This window comes from Colias eurytheme, chromosome 3 (assembly GCF_061535395.1).
Source record: "Colias eurytheme isolate Ceu_HAF_F1 chromosome 3, ilColEury1 Martin Lab GWU primary, whole genome shotgun sequence".
NCBI classification, from domain to species: Eukaryota; Metazoa; Arthropoda; class Insecta; order Lepidoptera; family Pieridae; genus Colias; species Colias eurytheme.
In genome coordinates, this window is record NC_142982.1 from 13109678 (window position 1) to 13127925 (window position 18248).

The 18248-nt window shown below is 37.1% G+C and overlaps 1 protein-coding gene across 8 annotated transcripts in view; it reads right to left on the reverse strand.

Moving 5' to 3' along the window:
- LOC149910025 (uncharacterized) overlaps positions 1–18248 on the reverse strand; it is a 50782-nt gene that overhangs the window by 21335 nt on the left and 11199 nt on the right. For 3 of the 8 annotated variants that reach the window (XM_090120128.1, XM_090120131.1, XM_090120132.1), the window contains exon 2: positions 7478–7769. In XM_090120128.1, the coding sequence (XP_089976254.1) occupies positions 7478–7769 (292 nt within the window). Of the gene's footprint in view, positions 1–7477; positions 7770–9252; positions 9606–18057; positions 18121–18248 lie in introns of those variants that run through there. The other 5 variants (XM_090120127.1, XM_090120126.1, XM_090120133.1 and 2 more) reach the window with 4 other exon arrangements.

Consider the following 18248-nt stretch of genomic DNA (forward strand, 5'->3'; position numbering starts at 1 on the left):
AATAATATTGTATATATCGTTGTTTAAAAAATATTCAAACACAATAAAATATGATATATGTACTGATTTATCACTGGTTTCAGTGATGAACTGATGAGTCAATTATAGCCACTATACTTTCGTCATACGTGTGTATGATTGATGTGATTTGCAACGTGGTGATATTTCAGAAAAATCACGGGTCAAATTGTCCCACCGAAAATATAACTGCGTTATAAGAATAACTATACCTACGATAAATTATACATAATACAATATAGTCTCAAATGCATACTAGTGAAATATTTTATTTGAATCAATAAAATAAAAAAAAAAATAAAAAATAATAATAATACAAAAATAAATTCACAACACAAGAAAATCCGCGCGCAAATCATAGCGCGTGACAATGAAATCAAGAACTTTCGAGCCGACGCGGACGACGAAGGAGCCTAACAAAAGTACCTACAATCATAGGCGGCTCGTGACAAAATTGTATGGCCGTGTTCACTTGAAATAAAACAACGAAAATAGGTACCTACAATAGCGTTAGCAGTACAAAAAAAATGAGCACCACATTATAAATGTCTATTTATACACTAAAAATTATAGAGTATTTCAAAACGAATTCAATTATTATTTAGCAATAATTAGAAAATCCCCGAATTTGCATTCGTGATCGTATTCATAGTGTTTGTCTACACTAATATTATAAAGAGGAAAACTTTGTTTGTTTGTTTGATTGTAATGAATAGGCTCATAAACTACTGGACATTTTACCAATGTTTGCAAGTTTGTGATTACTTTGATAGTTTACCGATTTATAATAATTGTATACTTATATCATTGTTTAAAAATATTCAAACACAATATGATATAGGTACTGATTTGTCACTGGTTTCAGTGATGAACTGATGAGTCAATGTTAGCCACAATACTAATCACTTTCGTGATTCGTCATACATGTGTATGAACTATGATTGATGTGATTTGCAATGTGGTGAAATTTCATAAAAATCACGGGCCAATTTTTTGTTTTGAATCCCACCGAAAATACATATATTACTAATTGCGTTATTAGAATAATTAATTACTATACCCACGATCAATTATTACAATTTACAATATAGTCTCAAATGCATACTAGAGAAACATTGCAATTTGAATCAATTAAAATGCATAGCATACAAAAATAAATTCACAACACAAGAAATTCCGCGCGCAAATCATAGCGCGTGTCAATGAAATCAAGAATGTAATTTTATATCAAGCCGACGAGCGACGACGCCGAACTAAAGTACCTACAGTACCATTTACCTTCAGTGTACAATACAGTTTACAGACCTACGACGGACGAACAATAATGAGTAATAAATAAAAAAAAACATAGTTTCTAAGGTCATTAGTTTTATTTTATTTTATTGTTATTTTCTTTGAACGATTGGAAATGAAATTACTCAATTTTTACACAGAACTTTGATTTATTAGAATTATGCTCATTATGCATAAGATAACGAACGCGAATGCACGACATCTAGCGCGTCAATGTCTAAACATCGCCTTTCGTTTAGACATTGACGCGCTAGATCTGTAATAAGTATATAGTCTATGCGCTAGATGTCGTGCTTTATGTCGTGTTTCGCTTGGCAAAAGTCACGCACACTACTGTAGAAGTGTCAAATTTTTCCGGTATTTTACTGTTGTTTTTCTAAGTAAATATTGTAAATTATTGATTAAAAAGGTCGAACGCGCACACATTTCATTATAGAGAAGTGATAAAATGATTAGTTTTAAAGAAATAGTGTCTGTGTTAAGTGTTTAGAGGTAATCAAAAATGTATGGAGGGACGGTCGGAACATCAACCTTAAATGCTCGTTTTTATCCTTTATTTTCGACTCTATCTTTGATTATGATTATATTAATAACAAACAAACACTTCATTCTTCAAATATGTAATAATGTTTATTGTTTAGTAAATAAATATATTTGTTCCGCTGTCATGGGGCAAAATATATTTCCACATCATTAAGTTAATGTTGGTTGTTTTCTAAATAAATATATTTTCCTCCAATTATAGTTTATTTGTGGCTTCAATAATTAAAACAAGGAAAATTATTCCGAATGTTGTTCAATAGGTAATGAGACTATTGAGTATTGTTATGCCGTTAATATAATATAATCATTAAGTAGATCGATTTATGACTCATATCTGTATTATAGATGTGTGTACCTAATATTTTTGGGATCTGCAGTTAAGAATCTTAATTTATTCCTATTTCATAAACGTAAATAATACTTACTTATTTGCAATAAATGACATTATGGTGTTGATTGATGGGATTTGTTTATGACAAAAGCCTCGTTAAACTATTGAAAATAAAACGATCACGGCCCACGGGTAAATACGAAGGGCTCTTGTTTGCAGTATTTATTTCGATATTAGTTTCTCACATTAGTTTGGTTAATTTCCGAGCGAGAGATCGACAAACACACATTGTTTCGCGGCGCGCAAACAAGCGACTTTTTCCGACCTTCCCGTTTCCTCCCCGGGCCGCCCCGGGCTCGCGGCCCCGCCAGCCGCGCTGTTTGCGCTCCGATCTCAAGGGTCGTTTGCTCAACTACTTAGAATGCTTGCTATAAATTAATGCTCACAAACTCAAACAATCTTGTTTGCAGTCCCGAACTCTCACCTAGTTCCGAAACGAGATCATAAAGCTCTTTTATTTTTATACATATCTACATAATAATATAAAAACCTTTACGGTACCTACCTAATTCCTAGTCAAGATAGGTTAGCTCGGCTCGGGTTCTTGTTTACTTAACGCGTAAAGCCTAACTATCGCCTATCCTTGCTTCTAAACACCAATCAGTGGATTTTCTCTTCTTTAATAATACAAAATGTACAATTATATTCTTATACAAATAGGTATGCATTGAACTAACTCGCGAACTAAATTAGAAAATATTTAGACTGATCGGTTTTTAACTTAACGTATGTGTCATTAAGTATTTGACAATGCGTCCAAAATGGCACATTCTTGAGGAACAATTTGGGGTGGACATGAATCACCGGCGCGGGGGGTTGCCGGTTGCCGCTGCTTGCGCAAGGCTACGACTTGGCTACAACACTGTGAGACTTGCAGTCCTTGCAGATGATAAGATAACAGTAACGTAATGGGGAAATTATTATTTATTACAATTATATCTTCCTTCTTCTACTTAAGTTAAAACTGTGTGTAAGGAATGGAAGATTTATAATTATAATTAATTCAGGACTTGAAGAATGATTGACGACTGGATGGGGAGCTCTATTTAGGTCTCAATAGACGATGTTTATTGTTTGTAACCCTATAATACAAGAAGATTTTGAAAGTCGTCGTCGTCGTTTCAGCCGTGGGACGTCCACTGCTGGACAAAGGCCTCCCTCAGGGTTTTCCACCACGACCGGTCACCGGAAAGTGAAAGTAGTGAAAGTGAAAGTGCGACCTATTAAATGAATATAATAAAGTACTAGATATAATTCGCTTGACGTAATGTTCGGCCTAACGACTAAGGGCCGATTTTTCAATGCCCAGATAAACAGCTAGATAGACTTCTTCAGTTAACAAAATATTCAATTTTTCAATAGACGAATAGGACTTATCTATCGAATAACTAAGTTATTTGAGGAATAAATCTATTTGCCGTTCCAACGGCCAGATAGCGCGCTATTCGACGGTTAGGCGTTTGAGTTGACAACTGACGCGTCAAATTTGGGATATTTTCGTATGTCATAACATAGAGCGTAGAATTATTAACAATTAAACCTCTTTCTATATAATTATTATCAATTAAAATCATATTGAAATTGATGTTTTTGATAGTACTGATGACCATGCCATTGAAAATTTGCCGAACGATGCCTTTAAGTAGGTATGTCGTTTCCATCGTAAAATATTTAAATTGAAACACAAATTTAACCAAACTCTTTACTCGAATCAAAACAACAATCAACAATCATAGAAGACAAGAGCAATACAAGGCAAACTTAAAATGCACTCCTGACGTGAGTCTTAATGACGGTTGTTGACAAATTGCAAGAGTTGACTCTATCCCGCTCTAACCTGACTAATTTAATATGTTTGTTTCGCCACTCCGAGAGCAGAGCTGCCAATATGGAAATATTTGGTCAGATAGTTATTCAACAAATAAATCACGATTGAAAAATAGGCGAGCCGTTATGAGTTAGATAAATAATTGAATAAATCTATTCGAGGGGTAGTTATTAAACTGTTTATCTCGGGATTGAAAAATCGGCCCTAAGTACATTATGTATTGTCAGAGTGCGCACTGCGCATGTGGTGTGGACACTGCTCGCGTGTGCGTCCCGTGCGTGTGCGGCGCTGCGGCTGTGTGCGTGCGCTAATTGCGTCTGCGATAAGGCGCGAGGACGGAGGACAATCCGCCTCCAATCGCCACTCGCCACTCGCCACTCCGACTCCGCCGATATATTACACTATTCCGATCATGTAATGAAACCTAGTAGATACTGCTGATAGAGCACCCAATGTATAGACCCAATATATAAAAGAAGAGAACGTAAATGTTTACATGAGCGGATAATGATCTATACTGACTTGTAAGTCACTAAATATTTATTCTTGTAAAGATTGCATTAAAATTCCAGTATTCTTCGTGCTATACAAAATTCAAACATGCGTAGTTAAATAATGATCTGCCAAATTCAACAATTAAAAATATATTTGATAGTCATTAGTCATTACGCAGCCGGCAATACCGTTATTTAGTTGACAAATTAAATTTATGGTTTGTATCAAAACCGCATCATTTTCTCAAATTAATAATTGATTTCATTCAATTAGGTACGTTGACTATACCTAATGCTTTAAACTTATCGTTCTTAGCGAGTAGAGTGATTGAAAAATCTTAATTTTACAACTTATTATCCTTTGCGAGCGGGTCAACCTGATTCTAAAGTGGTATACCACGGAACAGGCAGCGTAAGGACTAAGGAATGTGACAAAAAACATGAAATAGACATGCATTATAGGTGTATGCAAGGCAGTTACAGCTCAATATAATATTTCAGTGATGCAATCGAAGCAAACGTAACCGAAGGTGGCGAAGGATTGCTCAATGAGAGCGAGATAGAACGGAAAAGTACCCGCGAGCACGTGCGCCGCCGCGGAATGCGCGCCGCGCACGTAGCGCCTGCGCTCCGATAACCGCTGCCTCCTGCCTGCTGCCTGCTACCTGCTACCCACCTCCGATCCTTTGTATCCTTTCCCAAGCTTGGCATTCGAATCTTTCATGTTCCGCTCTTCGCAGTTCTGCGGCTCTATTTGGACGTAGGTACTGTGGTTCACCCTGGAAATCTTTACAGTCTGGCACCTTCGACGACACTTGTTCAGTATCATGGGAACCGAGTGGACAGCTGCAAAGCGATGTCTGGCTGAAGCGCCGATGGCATTGGAGCGCGCGACATCAGCTGGGCTGCGTTAGAAGGCGATAGAGCGGCGGCCTGCGCTAATCTTATCGCTGCAGCGCGTACGCACTATCTGCGAGCCAAAAGTGCAAGCACGATAAGTGCAGACCCGCCGTCTGCGCCGTATCGCTTTATCGCAAGGAATCCCTCCTGCCTATCTAAATTGCTCTTAATTCATTAACTACTGCCCCTGCGATACTACACCGATACTATGCGGACGGTGCGACGAACGGATGCGATTAAGATGCGGTTAACCGTATCGGTTCCATCTATAAATAGGTAGATACCTACATCACGATATTATTGTCCATCGTCTCAGAAAGTCAGAACGCAGTAGGTACCTACGAACCCTAACCCTTTAGAACTTAACAATATTTCCCTAATTTGCGTAGAAACCACAGAGAAACAAACTCTATTCTGGATTATTCATCTACCACAAAACCAGATAAGACAATTATTATGAAAATAAAAGGACATAATTATACAGTATATGTATATTATTGGTAGGTAAGTCAACTTGGAGGTCAACTTTGTCCTCTCGAACTGAGGAAGTTGATTGGAGTTAGATAAATCCTTAATTTGTTTATTCCAAGAGCAACACTACACTAAACTGAGCAAACAACGAATAGGTCGTTAGTATTGTATTAATTAGTAATATTAAATTGTTTGTGGAGACTATTGACAAAACAAGGCTCTAACTAAATATGTAGTATACTTATGGGCATATTTATCGAACTTTGTATAAAATAGAATAATATGAGCATGCATATAATATTATTATTGAACCAGTGGAATGATTATCACCAGCGTCCTGTCTAAGTTGGTTTTATATAAATCTTTGAGAATAAGAAAATATGTACCAGACAAAAAAAGTACGGTAGATTCGACCTTATGGTATTTTCATCCAATAAAACCGAATCGGAATCTTGAAGAGAATAAACTAAATAGAAGACAAGTATAACGATATTTTCATTAAAAATACTATATCCAAGTTACTAGGAATTGCAGCAATTTTATAAAGAATCAATATGACCTATCTATTCAATAACTTTTTTGTTAGCTTAATCTTCCTCCGAGATATGTGTACAGTGTGGTATGGTTCGGATGTCGACTAATGCTCCATCGAGTTCAGCCTACCGAACTTAAAGAAACAGATCGCTTATATCCATTTCACCTTAATTAGCATTTTTAGTGCACCTTGGTACTAAAAGCCTTGGTGTTTACCTTTTTGTAATTCTTCGCAGTCATATATATACAAGTTACTCATGTTTGAACAAAACTTTGCCATCATCGTTATATTTGACCATGATACAAATAAAAAATTCGTAGTGTAGGGTCACAGGTAGGGTGGTGTAGGTGGGTACCAAATATACGTTGGACCTAAGTTTAGTTACATAATTGAACTAGCTGACCCGTCAGCGGTCAGACGCTTCTCTTTTGTTTCTTTTTTTATATGTCTGACGCTTAAGTTTTTCTCTCATAAGACAAAATATTTATCGTAGTCGGGCCAATCGTTCACGCGTGATGGCCATGGCGTGACCAAGGGAAAAAGGATTCATTTTTATACCTATTTACATAATTATTTATTGAATTATCTAGATACCTAGGTAGGTATAGGTATATGCGAGTGCTTTCTTATCTTTGTTTGTCTTTATGATTTTTGTGTAGATATAGGTGCTTTATTAGAATTAGGTAGGTAGTTACCTATACCTATAAAGATGAATGACAATTATCTAGGTAGGTATTCATTGGACATTGTATTTAAGGTGGCATTGTTATGGTCGTTGATTTGACATGTCCATAATAATCAATATATTTGTAATTTAATTGCATTTATAGTATAAATTTTATACCAGTACTTATAATGTAAACAAACAACAGCATTACCTAAACACTCCCTCGAAAGTTGTTTTAAATGAATCGATTGGATTACGGTACCGATATACGGGACATATTTAAGGTTTTTCAGTGGCGTTTAGAGCGTTTCAGTGGAAGTGAATAAAAGCAAGTCACCTGTCGACATGGTGGTGCTCGTGCTGGTAGGGCGGCGGCGGCGTGGGCGAGTAGGTGTCGTAGTGCACGCGGTACTCGTCGCGGCGCTGCGGCGGCGACGGCTCGGGGCTGCGGCGGTAGCCCTCCGCCCCCAGCAGCGCCTCCTCCAGGTGCGCGTAGGTCTGCATCTCGCGCGGGACTGGCGCGGGCCGCAGCTCCTCGTAGCGCTGCGGCGACAGCGCGCCGGGGGCGTAGCCGAACTGCAGGGGGGGCGGGCTCACCCCGCTCGCCGCGCCCGCGCGCTCCTCGCCCTCTGCGGCAGACACTGCGCTCAGCCATTGGGCGCGCGCCGCGCACACAGGCGCGCCGCACACCACAGGGAGCTGGCGGTCACACTATGAATATGCTAGGCGCCGACTGCGACGTAGGGTAAACTCACCTAATTATGTGACTCACTTAATTCGGAGATACAACGTTTGGACTCTTTTACAGCGTTATAGGAGTAAAATCCAATAGATTAAAATTAACCCTATGGTATGGTAATAAAGCTTCTTTTCGTGTACAAATTTTTGTTTAAATCGTGCGGGTGAGATAGTAACAATCACGGGATTTGTCACTGCGCCCGCCATGTTTGACGTTTCACCGGTAGCGTGCAACTGTGCTGTCATTATTTAATTAATTTTAAATAGAAAAGGTGAGTGTAAGTTCATGATACTTTGACAATTAATTGTTAAAAACATATTCTTGTTGATACCGATAAAGGTTTTAGTAATTTTTCATTTGTTTTTGCATAATACCTTATTTCCTGGGTTCAAAAAGTTAACGATTTTCAAGATTGCAACTCAAAACAGTGTCACCGAATTAACCAAGCAAATTTTTATTATTTTCAATTCGTGTATAAATAATTGTTTTTAGTACGTATACGTTAGTCGTTTAAGTCAGAAAATATTTATTTTTACTCGGGTTTAAAAGTAGGATCGCTTTCAAGCATTTTAAAAAAGTCCGTTATTTTTTTTATCACATAATTAAGTGAGTTATTTTTTTTATTTTAGACAGCATGGAGGAAGACAAAAATAAAAATAGAAAATATAATGAAACAACGCTGACATCCGCAATTCAAAATATTCTGCAGTCAAAAATGAGTCTGTACACTGTTCACACAAACAATTATAAAGTCCAATATTATTTTTTTATGGTTCCCCTCTTTTGATAATTTCTCATTGATAAATAAATACATAATTATTACTTTCAATATGTTTATATTTTTTATTAATTGTATTTTTTTTTTACTTTTGTGTTAAAAAATAATAAATACTCACTTAATTCGGTTATAACAGAATTAGAGAAGTACTATCACCGAATTATGGTGATTGTCACAGAATTAGACAAGTCATCGCGGTTTGATTAAGCTCATTTTACGCTGAGTTAATTCATATGTGTTAAGATTACACTTGCTCCATTTGATAAATAGAAGATTGATTAATGTTCCTATTAAAAATAAAAATAAAATTTATAAAGTTTAACCTGTTTTTTTTTTCATATTCTGTTTTATCACAGAATTAGATGAGTTGACCCTACTACGCATACGGCATATCATTGTATGAACTCCAGATAACTAATTGTACATAATAACAACTTATGGTTATAGGTAAATTAAATCCCATCAAAACATCAACAATAGAACACAACTCGGTACACAATCGACTGGTACATAATCAATCGATGTTACGTTATCGCCTACAAGCCTACAAGCATGGGGCGGTATAGTGATTAGTGCCTAATTAATGTAAACTAACCTTTGACGTAGTTATTATTGACTTCAGCTATGAGTTGTTCCAATTCGAAGTGTTCTGCGCGGTGGCAGGCGAGCCACGCTTCGTGCAACATAATCACAAACACTACAACAATACCTAAACACTCTCGCAGCGGACCGCACGTCTGTCCCGCTCGGTGTCACGGTGACAACTGAGTGCGGTCCCGCACCCGCAGCCCGCAGCTGCGCCGGCGCACGCCTCGCGCATCCCCTCACAGGCCCCGCCCCAGCGCCCCCGGGAACCCGCGATGGGAGGGAACGGGACCGCGACTCGAGTTGAACGACTCATAGCGACCTCCTCATATTGTATTATTTGTAAGGGTTGCTATTTATTAGATACAATAGATAATATGTGATAGATATTTTGTGTCTATGTGATAACTGATAAGCAATTAAAGTTTAAAGTTGCAAACAAACTACCTATTGGACGCGGCTTACGGAATAAAATAATACATCTGTGAATAAAAGTAGGTACCTACCTACCTATTATTATTACACTAATCTTGTTAGGCATGTGTTAAGATAAGGCGAAAATGTCATTAAACAAATAGTGTTGAATGAAAGCCAGGCCAGCGTGGGTGTTAGTGTAGGGTTGATCAGCTGATAGCGCTGTGTGTAGGTGTGCAGTGCTCAGCCACAGGCTCAGCAGTGGAGACGAGATAAGCGCGCGCACGTGCTCGCTATCAGCATCTCGCGACCTACGATACGGATCCGACACTATCACGCGACGCCGCGATTCAAGTGCAAGTTGGGACGGATTGGTAGACGACCAAAACCTGACACTGCATGTCTGCACTCTGCATAGGTACTGCAATAATAATTATAATCATGTCATATTTACAGACTCAGTTACAACTTACAATTATTGATGTTGATGAATTTTTATTAAATCATGGGCACTTCTGCTGCGTAAATCTAATACCTAACTAATAAGCCATTAGAACAAACGAGGAATCACGTTATGGCCGATCTAAGATATAATTGAGTAAGTGTTATAGGTAGGTACCGCGTTAGAATCCTTATTAAAATAATGTGTTAACTTTTAAAGCTACTTGCCAAACTGCAGTACTTTTTTTTTCAGGACGATCAGTTGAAGTAGTGCCAAAAATTAATTTTGAAAACTTGGTACGGTATAAAATGACAATTTCCTATAAGTTGGAGTGATCGGCACATGATTTAGGACCACAGGTTACATGAGCACTATTCGGGATGACGTAAGAGAAAAAAATTGACAAAAAGTAAATAATTATTTGTAACAACAGGAATGAAAAAACTTTCACATGGTGTACATTTTCTGGAATTAAATAAAAAAATCCATAACTTCAAAAATACATGACTTAATTTTTTTTTTCAATTTTTCTGATTACTGGTGTGGCATAACCTGTCAGAAAATTTCGGCTTGACGTCGACTTCTGGGACACCCTGTATAATATCACTCAGTTAAATCTAACAACACACGCACGCTGTCTTGTCTGACTGATAAAAATGGTTTTTTTTGTTGAAAAAAGTCAATAAATAACATCAAATAATTATGTCATCGAATGTGTAAAAATCAATAATATTTCTGTGAAACATAAACCGTCGGCCACAAATCACGGGGTCGCCGCTCCGTCTCCCGGGAACCAATAAATTTTATCACGTTAGCGTTAAGGGCGCTGTAACTCGCTTTTTTGCGCTTCCGAGTAGTTCCGAGTATCCGCGCGATGTTGTGACAGCGCGCCCCGCTGCGAGCGGCCAGGCCCGGCCGCGCTGCTCGGCCAGCGCGCTGCCAGCCCGCGCCCCGCGCTAATCCGCGCGACACGTGTGCCGCACAAAGGGGTGACCTCACGCTGGGCCTGCGCCTGCGCCTTCACTTGTGTGAGCACGTTGTGTAAGCAAACACACATTGGCCAAACAAAAACAAACTAATTGTTATCACAAACAATCGACGCCCAGCTGATATCTTACAACTTCTTTATCCATCGATTGTAAGAAAAACCACAAAACTACAATTACATTAATTGTAAAGAATAGCAACATTTTGACAGCATAGGTAATAAGGATATTTGAAAAAGGGTAGGTAAATACTAAATAATATCATTACATTTTATAATATTTTTAATTTTTAAATGGGAAGTAGGTAGGTAGATTATCTTCTGTGATAATCAAGTTTTTGATAGGAAGTAGGATTAGGATCCTATCATATAAGTAGGTAATATTATAATATGCTAGCCAATGCAGAAAATCTAAAATACCTAAGCACCTATTAATTAATACATAACTAATACATCTTAATAATGTGGAATTTACAAAACATATGTTTGTGTCGACCACAAAACTTGCTAATTATAAATAATATTATGCTGGACAGAAGGAAAATACCTACACGCTTATGAAACATAGACTATGTATGTATACCTATTTGTTTAGAAAAATATTTACTTTATTATACTAGGTATTAGTTCATGTATCTAGTATTAATCTGTGATTAAGGTATCTATAGTTATAATGTATTTTATGTCAATATTTATTATGTTCTAACTTCTCTATAAGTCATATGAGTAAATGAGTATAATATTTTTATGATTCAAGGGAAATATTTTTACTCAACACCGCTAATTAGCAGGAACATGATAAGAATAAGGAAATTTTCGGAAATCCATTAAAAATAAGGTCAAAAACAACAATAGTTCTGCCAGCGCTCCCAGGGCTCATTAGTCTGACAAAGCAGTACCTACCTACCTACTCAATGCTCGCTGCACCACCAACATAAACAAACACGCATTATTTATTTTAATAATGCTTCTTTAATCACATCCTTAATTTTTTTTTGTTGAAAAACGTCAAGTTACCTAAGTAGGTAGGTAGGTATAAAAAATTTGATCACGTCAAGTAAAAAATATGAGAGTGAGAAATATGAGAGATATGACGCGTTCCGAATAAGGGGCAATACCTAGTCATCAAAACGAAAGTTAATTTGTGAATAACATTTGACAATATGCTGGTTCTTGTAACGCGGTATTAGGTAACAATAGCAAGTTCTAGCTAGAAGCAATGAGAGTACCTACCTAGCTGTACTAGCCACTAGGTACAGGTACACCGTACAAGTGAGAGTCGCGGGCGGCCGGCAGTAAAGTGCGCGCGCGCCGGCCGGCTGGCGAGGTGTTCGCGGAAGGTCGTGGGAACGCCGCGCTTCCGCATTCTGCTGGAACTGGGCCCTACGCTAATTTCAATTTTCAATAAATAACCTTTTCTCGTAGTTAATCAGCGTAAAAAAATACTCGCAAATTTTTGCGAAAACAGAACAAATTTAAGAAAATAAGCTGTACCTAACAAACTGCATGATAGGCTGAAAAAACGACAATCTTGTCAAACTTTTTGATTCAAAAGTAATTAAGTAGGTACCATATTATCATTTTCACCTTAATCCTTATCCATTCGGGCATCTCGAATAGATCTAATTATTAATTATTATCTAAGTGCTTATGAATGCTTGAACATCTATATTCTTAAATTTCTTGTATCCAATCATTCATCTAATGGTGTAAAATATATTTGTGTAGCACATTGTGTGATCGTGAGTCGACAGCGATACGATTATGCAGCTATAATGAGCGATAACGCGGCGTCAATGGGCTGATGTTATAATTAAAATATTATGATAGGCTGTACCAATTTTGCTTCATTCAAGATCTTCGGGCTGTACTGTTGTCTGGCGCGGGCGGCTGAGTACGGAGCGGTGTGGGGGCGGGCTGTGGCCGGGCCGCTAGCGGGGGCGCGGGCCCGCACGCTAGGCGGCGCGGTCGGCGCGGTGATGTCACACGCGGCTTAGTAACACCAGCTGCGGCTACTTCCCAGGGTTACGGATTACTACATTCTTCGAAAAACGCGCATTCTTAAATTCTTAAATCGATAGCTACCTATGTGAAAATATCCTCATTAAGGATTATTCATATTTATCCTATATCGACCTTAATGCCCGGTTAGGATAATAACAATTAATTCGATAATACCTAAATACAATCCAATATACCAAACGGGACGTGTCCAAAAGTGACCATAAAAGTTATAGTCATACCTACGTAGGTATAGTCCTACTTACTTATTAGTTATTATCTAGTTATTACTACCTATAAGGTCTAATATTATGTACTAAATAAAACGTTTTGGTTATTGCTAGATACAATTCACGCACAATTACAAATTTCAGTCTTGATAAAAAAACTATAAATATAATATCATAATATAATTATATGTTGACCGCAGGGCGCTAGAGACTAATTCGCTAACTCGGGATGTGAGTTTCATCAGTTTAGTCTAAACTTGCAGCACCCGAATTACAATTTATAATAATTAAAGTACAGTAGAATCCGTTTATAATGACTCCGCCTATATTGACCAACCGGTTATTATGACGTAATTGCACTACGAAGTTTGGTTTTCATATAAAATTCTTTAAAAAATGTCGGATATATTGACTTCCCTTACAGTGACATTCCGCTTATTATGACCCATTTTTAATAAATTATGTCTGGTTATAATGACCGGCATGATTCTTTACACGGAAATGTGGGAAGATTATGTTGTCATTGATAGCGATCTCCTCACATCCGAAGAACCCACCGATGAAAATATCGTACAGAACATTAGTGCTAACGAACAACTGGAAAGTGATGGGGAAGAGGAAGTCGAGGAATCACCATTACCTACCGCAGAAGAGGCATTAAAAGCTGCAGAATTATTATCACGATTTGTTCACAGCAATATTGAAAATGATAATTTGACCAAAGCTATGTCTTCTATACACAATAGATAGTATTAGAGACTGTTTTTACAATAAAATGAAAAAACAAAAGCAGACCAAAATTACAGTGTACTTATAGTAAAAAATACACTTGTATGTGTTATTATAATAATCTGCTGATTATGTGCAATTTTGATTTTGATTTAATATGTACGTATACATATGCAAGTATACTATGTTTCTGTATTAAAATACATATACATATTTACATAAAAAAAATTTTTCATATATCATAACGCTTTGTATGACGTCCGCTTATTATGACGTGTTTGTCGATTCCCTTCGATGTCATTATAAACGGATTCCACTGTATATATAAATTAACTTTATCAGATATTAATTAATCAGTATTCTGAAGAAGGTTTTTTGACACTGCTAAAATTTGGCTGAAATGTAGATATGATGTTACGACTTACGATACACACAAAATTATTGAAATACGTTTTATATCATCAATAGACAACACACTTGTAACCAGAATTAACTAAGCAATTCCTAATTAATTAAAAAAAAAGACGTCTTAGTAGGTAGGTAGGTACCTACTTATAATACAATGCCTTCAATAAAATCCACATAGTAGGAGTCATAAGCTTTTTTGACTAAGTAAGTAACTCTTTTTGGAAAAAATGTCTTCAAATTAAAAATATCCGACTACAAGGTATCTATGTATAATAGGTATATATTTTGATCATTAGCTAATTGCCGTGAAACTATTAAGTGCAAAATAATGCGAACGCCGTGTAACACCCGGTTTAGAAAATTCCATAAACTTGACTAAAACAATGTTTCTAAACAAGGCTCAACTAGGTGTTCGAATTTTGCAAAGCATCTACCGTGACTAATAGGTACCAGCCCCCCCAGCACCCTCTCACTGCAGGCGCGATGAATCATAAGTCGGAAGTGAAGCACCCTTATCTGACCGTATCTGATGACTTCATCAGAACATTCTCTTTTTAGTTGGCATTTTAACACACATTGCTAAATGATTTCCTATAGTAAGTCAGGCATTGCATTGACGAACTGATCAACATCTGAATGCTTTATTTAGGAAACTTACCTATATCAATTTTCTCTTCGTATGTTGTCAGCATTCATGCATAAATTCTTTCGTTTTATTTTCGTAATATGTAATAGTCAATAGAAAACATAAATAAACGAGAAGGTAGGATTGTTTGCGGTCGACAGTTCCACACCAGTTAAATATGTTTTAAATTGTTTCTAATTCCAGCTAGTTAACGGTAAAAGATAATTATTATTTTGTGAATAAATTATCGAATTATTATTATTACTTCACAATACTAATTAGTTTGTTTAAAATTTAGTTTACAAAACAAGTCAGGCGATTCTTAATTATTCCAACTTGCTTTAGCTGATTAAATAATAAATTACCTAATTATTATAGACAAATAATTTAATACCATCATTTTTTTCAATTGAATCTAAAGATTTTTAATCTTATCGAGAATTATAGATTGGATCAATGTGAACTCTCCCAGGTTCCTGCTAGATTGGCCAATGAATGTTATGAGATTCTGCAGTGGAAAGGTCGAGAAACTTCTAACCCGGATGCCTGTCGCCACTCGCCTACGATCTGTGTTACGTTCTAACTTCTAAACAACACTTGGGTATAATTATGTATCTTTTTATTACTTTCATATTATACCTACAACAGTATAAAAACATCTCTCTATGTTTATCATTTATATCAGCAAATAAAATATTTGATTTTATTTGAATGCAAGCCGCTAAGATTTTACAGCCAAGTTCCACCCCAAACTTGCTGATCACGAAAAATTAGGGATCTATAATATTATATCTCTTTAAAGTTTAGAAAAAATTGTAATTTGATCATTTGAAAACTACCTACTCGGCACACGCTCTTTTTTTTTGTTTGTTTACGTATGTTTGTATTAAGTACCTAAATCAAAAATATTGAACCAATTGTAGGTAATGATTTTTTCACTTATCTAGATTCATCATCTATACTTTCAGAAAACTATATTATGTATATAAGGAAGTTACATAGGCCTAATAGGTAAGTATTTTATTTCTTTTTATGAATGGCACAACACAGCCGACTGCCCGGCCTGTGTCCGCGTCAGGGTCGGTGCTCGTTAGACTGCACCACATGTTGCATCTCAGGGTTTACACCGCGATGTTTCGTTCAAATTAATTGCCTATTTTGACAAGCTTCAATTTATTGCTTGAGGAAATTACTTGCAGCCACTGAAGTATAATATGAATGTCATATATTATGCAAACGAATACTTTTGTAGCGGTTTGCGGGTAGGGGCGGAGAGCGGAGGCGGGGGGTGTCGATGTAGATCGGTTAAATAAATAAGATATTAATATTTTGAAGCGCAGGCCGAGGCCGGAGGTCGCGGCTTATCAGCGAGGCGACCCCCGCCCCGCACCCCGCGCGCCGCTCACCGTGCCCCGCGCGCCGCACCGTCACAACAACACTCGCCTTGTACTCAACATTAATACGCTTTAATTCCTACTATTTTGTCAGTACGACATAATTTTGGTTTTATTACACAATTCACGACCTATAAAAAGATATCACAATAGGTAATAGACACAATGATAGGTTACCTACTCTCTATTGAGGCGGCGAAAATAATAGCAATGGAAATAATTAGGTAGCTCCCAAATTTTTCAAAAGAGCGAGCGGGGAACTGAATTATTTCAGTTCCCCGCTCGAACCGAGTGCTGAAATCAGTAACGGCGTCTAATGCACATTGCACACATTGCACAGTATCAGCCGAAGCTGGCAGATAATGGTCCCGCAAACAATTGAACGACTCAATCAATGAGAAAGATAAGTTTATACTTATAATTGGCGACGCGCGATAAGCCAGAACATAACATAAATACATGTAGGTACTTATATTGTTTGCGCTGGACCTGCGTGGGCGGCGATATTGTATTCATCATTATTTTCATAAAAAATATCATTCTACCTATTCTGATAATATTTTTATAAGAATAGGTACCCACGTATTTCTACCTAGCTGCGCTTCGCGGTTTCACCCGCGTGGCTCCGCTACTGTTGGTCTCAGCATAATGATATATAGCCTACAGCCTTCCTCGATAAATGATCTATCTAACACTGAAAGAATTTTTCAAATCGGGCCAGTACTTCCTGAGATTAGCGCGTTTTTTTATTTTTTTATTCAGGATTAGGCAAGCGCATTTGACCATCGCTTCGACTGATGGAAAGCGACAAGCGTGGTCTAGTATGGAGCATGCTGACCAAAAAGATGCCTATTCACTGTTCTTTTAAATAAGTCCAGATTATAATTATCGGGATACACGCAGGCCGGAAGATTGTTCCATTCCTTACTGGTAAGTGGCGTAACGCTTAGTATATAATGCGTATATACCTAGGTGGAATATCAATGACATATGGGTGGAGACCAGCATCGCGTCGACTCGACCGGTGGTAAAAAGGAGAAGCAGGTATCAGGTTGTGCAGTTCTTCAGCACATTCACCATGATAGATCCTGTAGAAGACTGCCAAACTGTCTGAATGCCAGACAAACTGTCAGCCAGACAAACAAACAAACAAACCCTTCAGCTGTAGGATAATATTAGTATAGATTTAATACAAGCAAATGTAACATTAACAATAGACCGTACGTATTAACAAAGCTGAAGTGATAGTTTTATTGTTTTTACAAGAGCTGACTTTGGAAACTAATTACTTCTGCAGCTGGACTGAATTTAAAAATTTATTTTAGATTTTGATACCTTCATAGTTCATAGGTATATATCTACCTATTTGAAATTTGCACGCCCAAGCAATGGTTATAGCTTAACGTATGATCAATAATTTGCCATATAATACCTATAGCTAATATAATAATTAATAATGATAAAATTTATAATTTCAACTAGATACATTCTTGGAAATAAGTAGTTAAATAAAATTTGAATAATTTTTTTATAAATATTATTGATTTTCTAGAACAATCTTGTTTCTTTGTAATAGCAAGTACCTACCTAGAATGTATAGCGACTGGTGAGCACGTATTTTCAGCGAATCGTTGTTGCGGCGTGCGAGCGGCGCGCGGCGGCCTGCGCGGGCGCACGTTCCGTGTTCACTAACTAGGTACATCATTTTAATAATAGCCGGAACACAATTTCACTTCAAAGGCTTTATTTTTCTTGATATTATATTTTTGTTTTAGTTT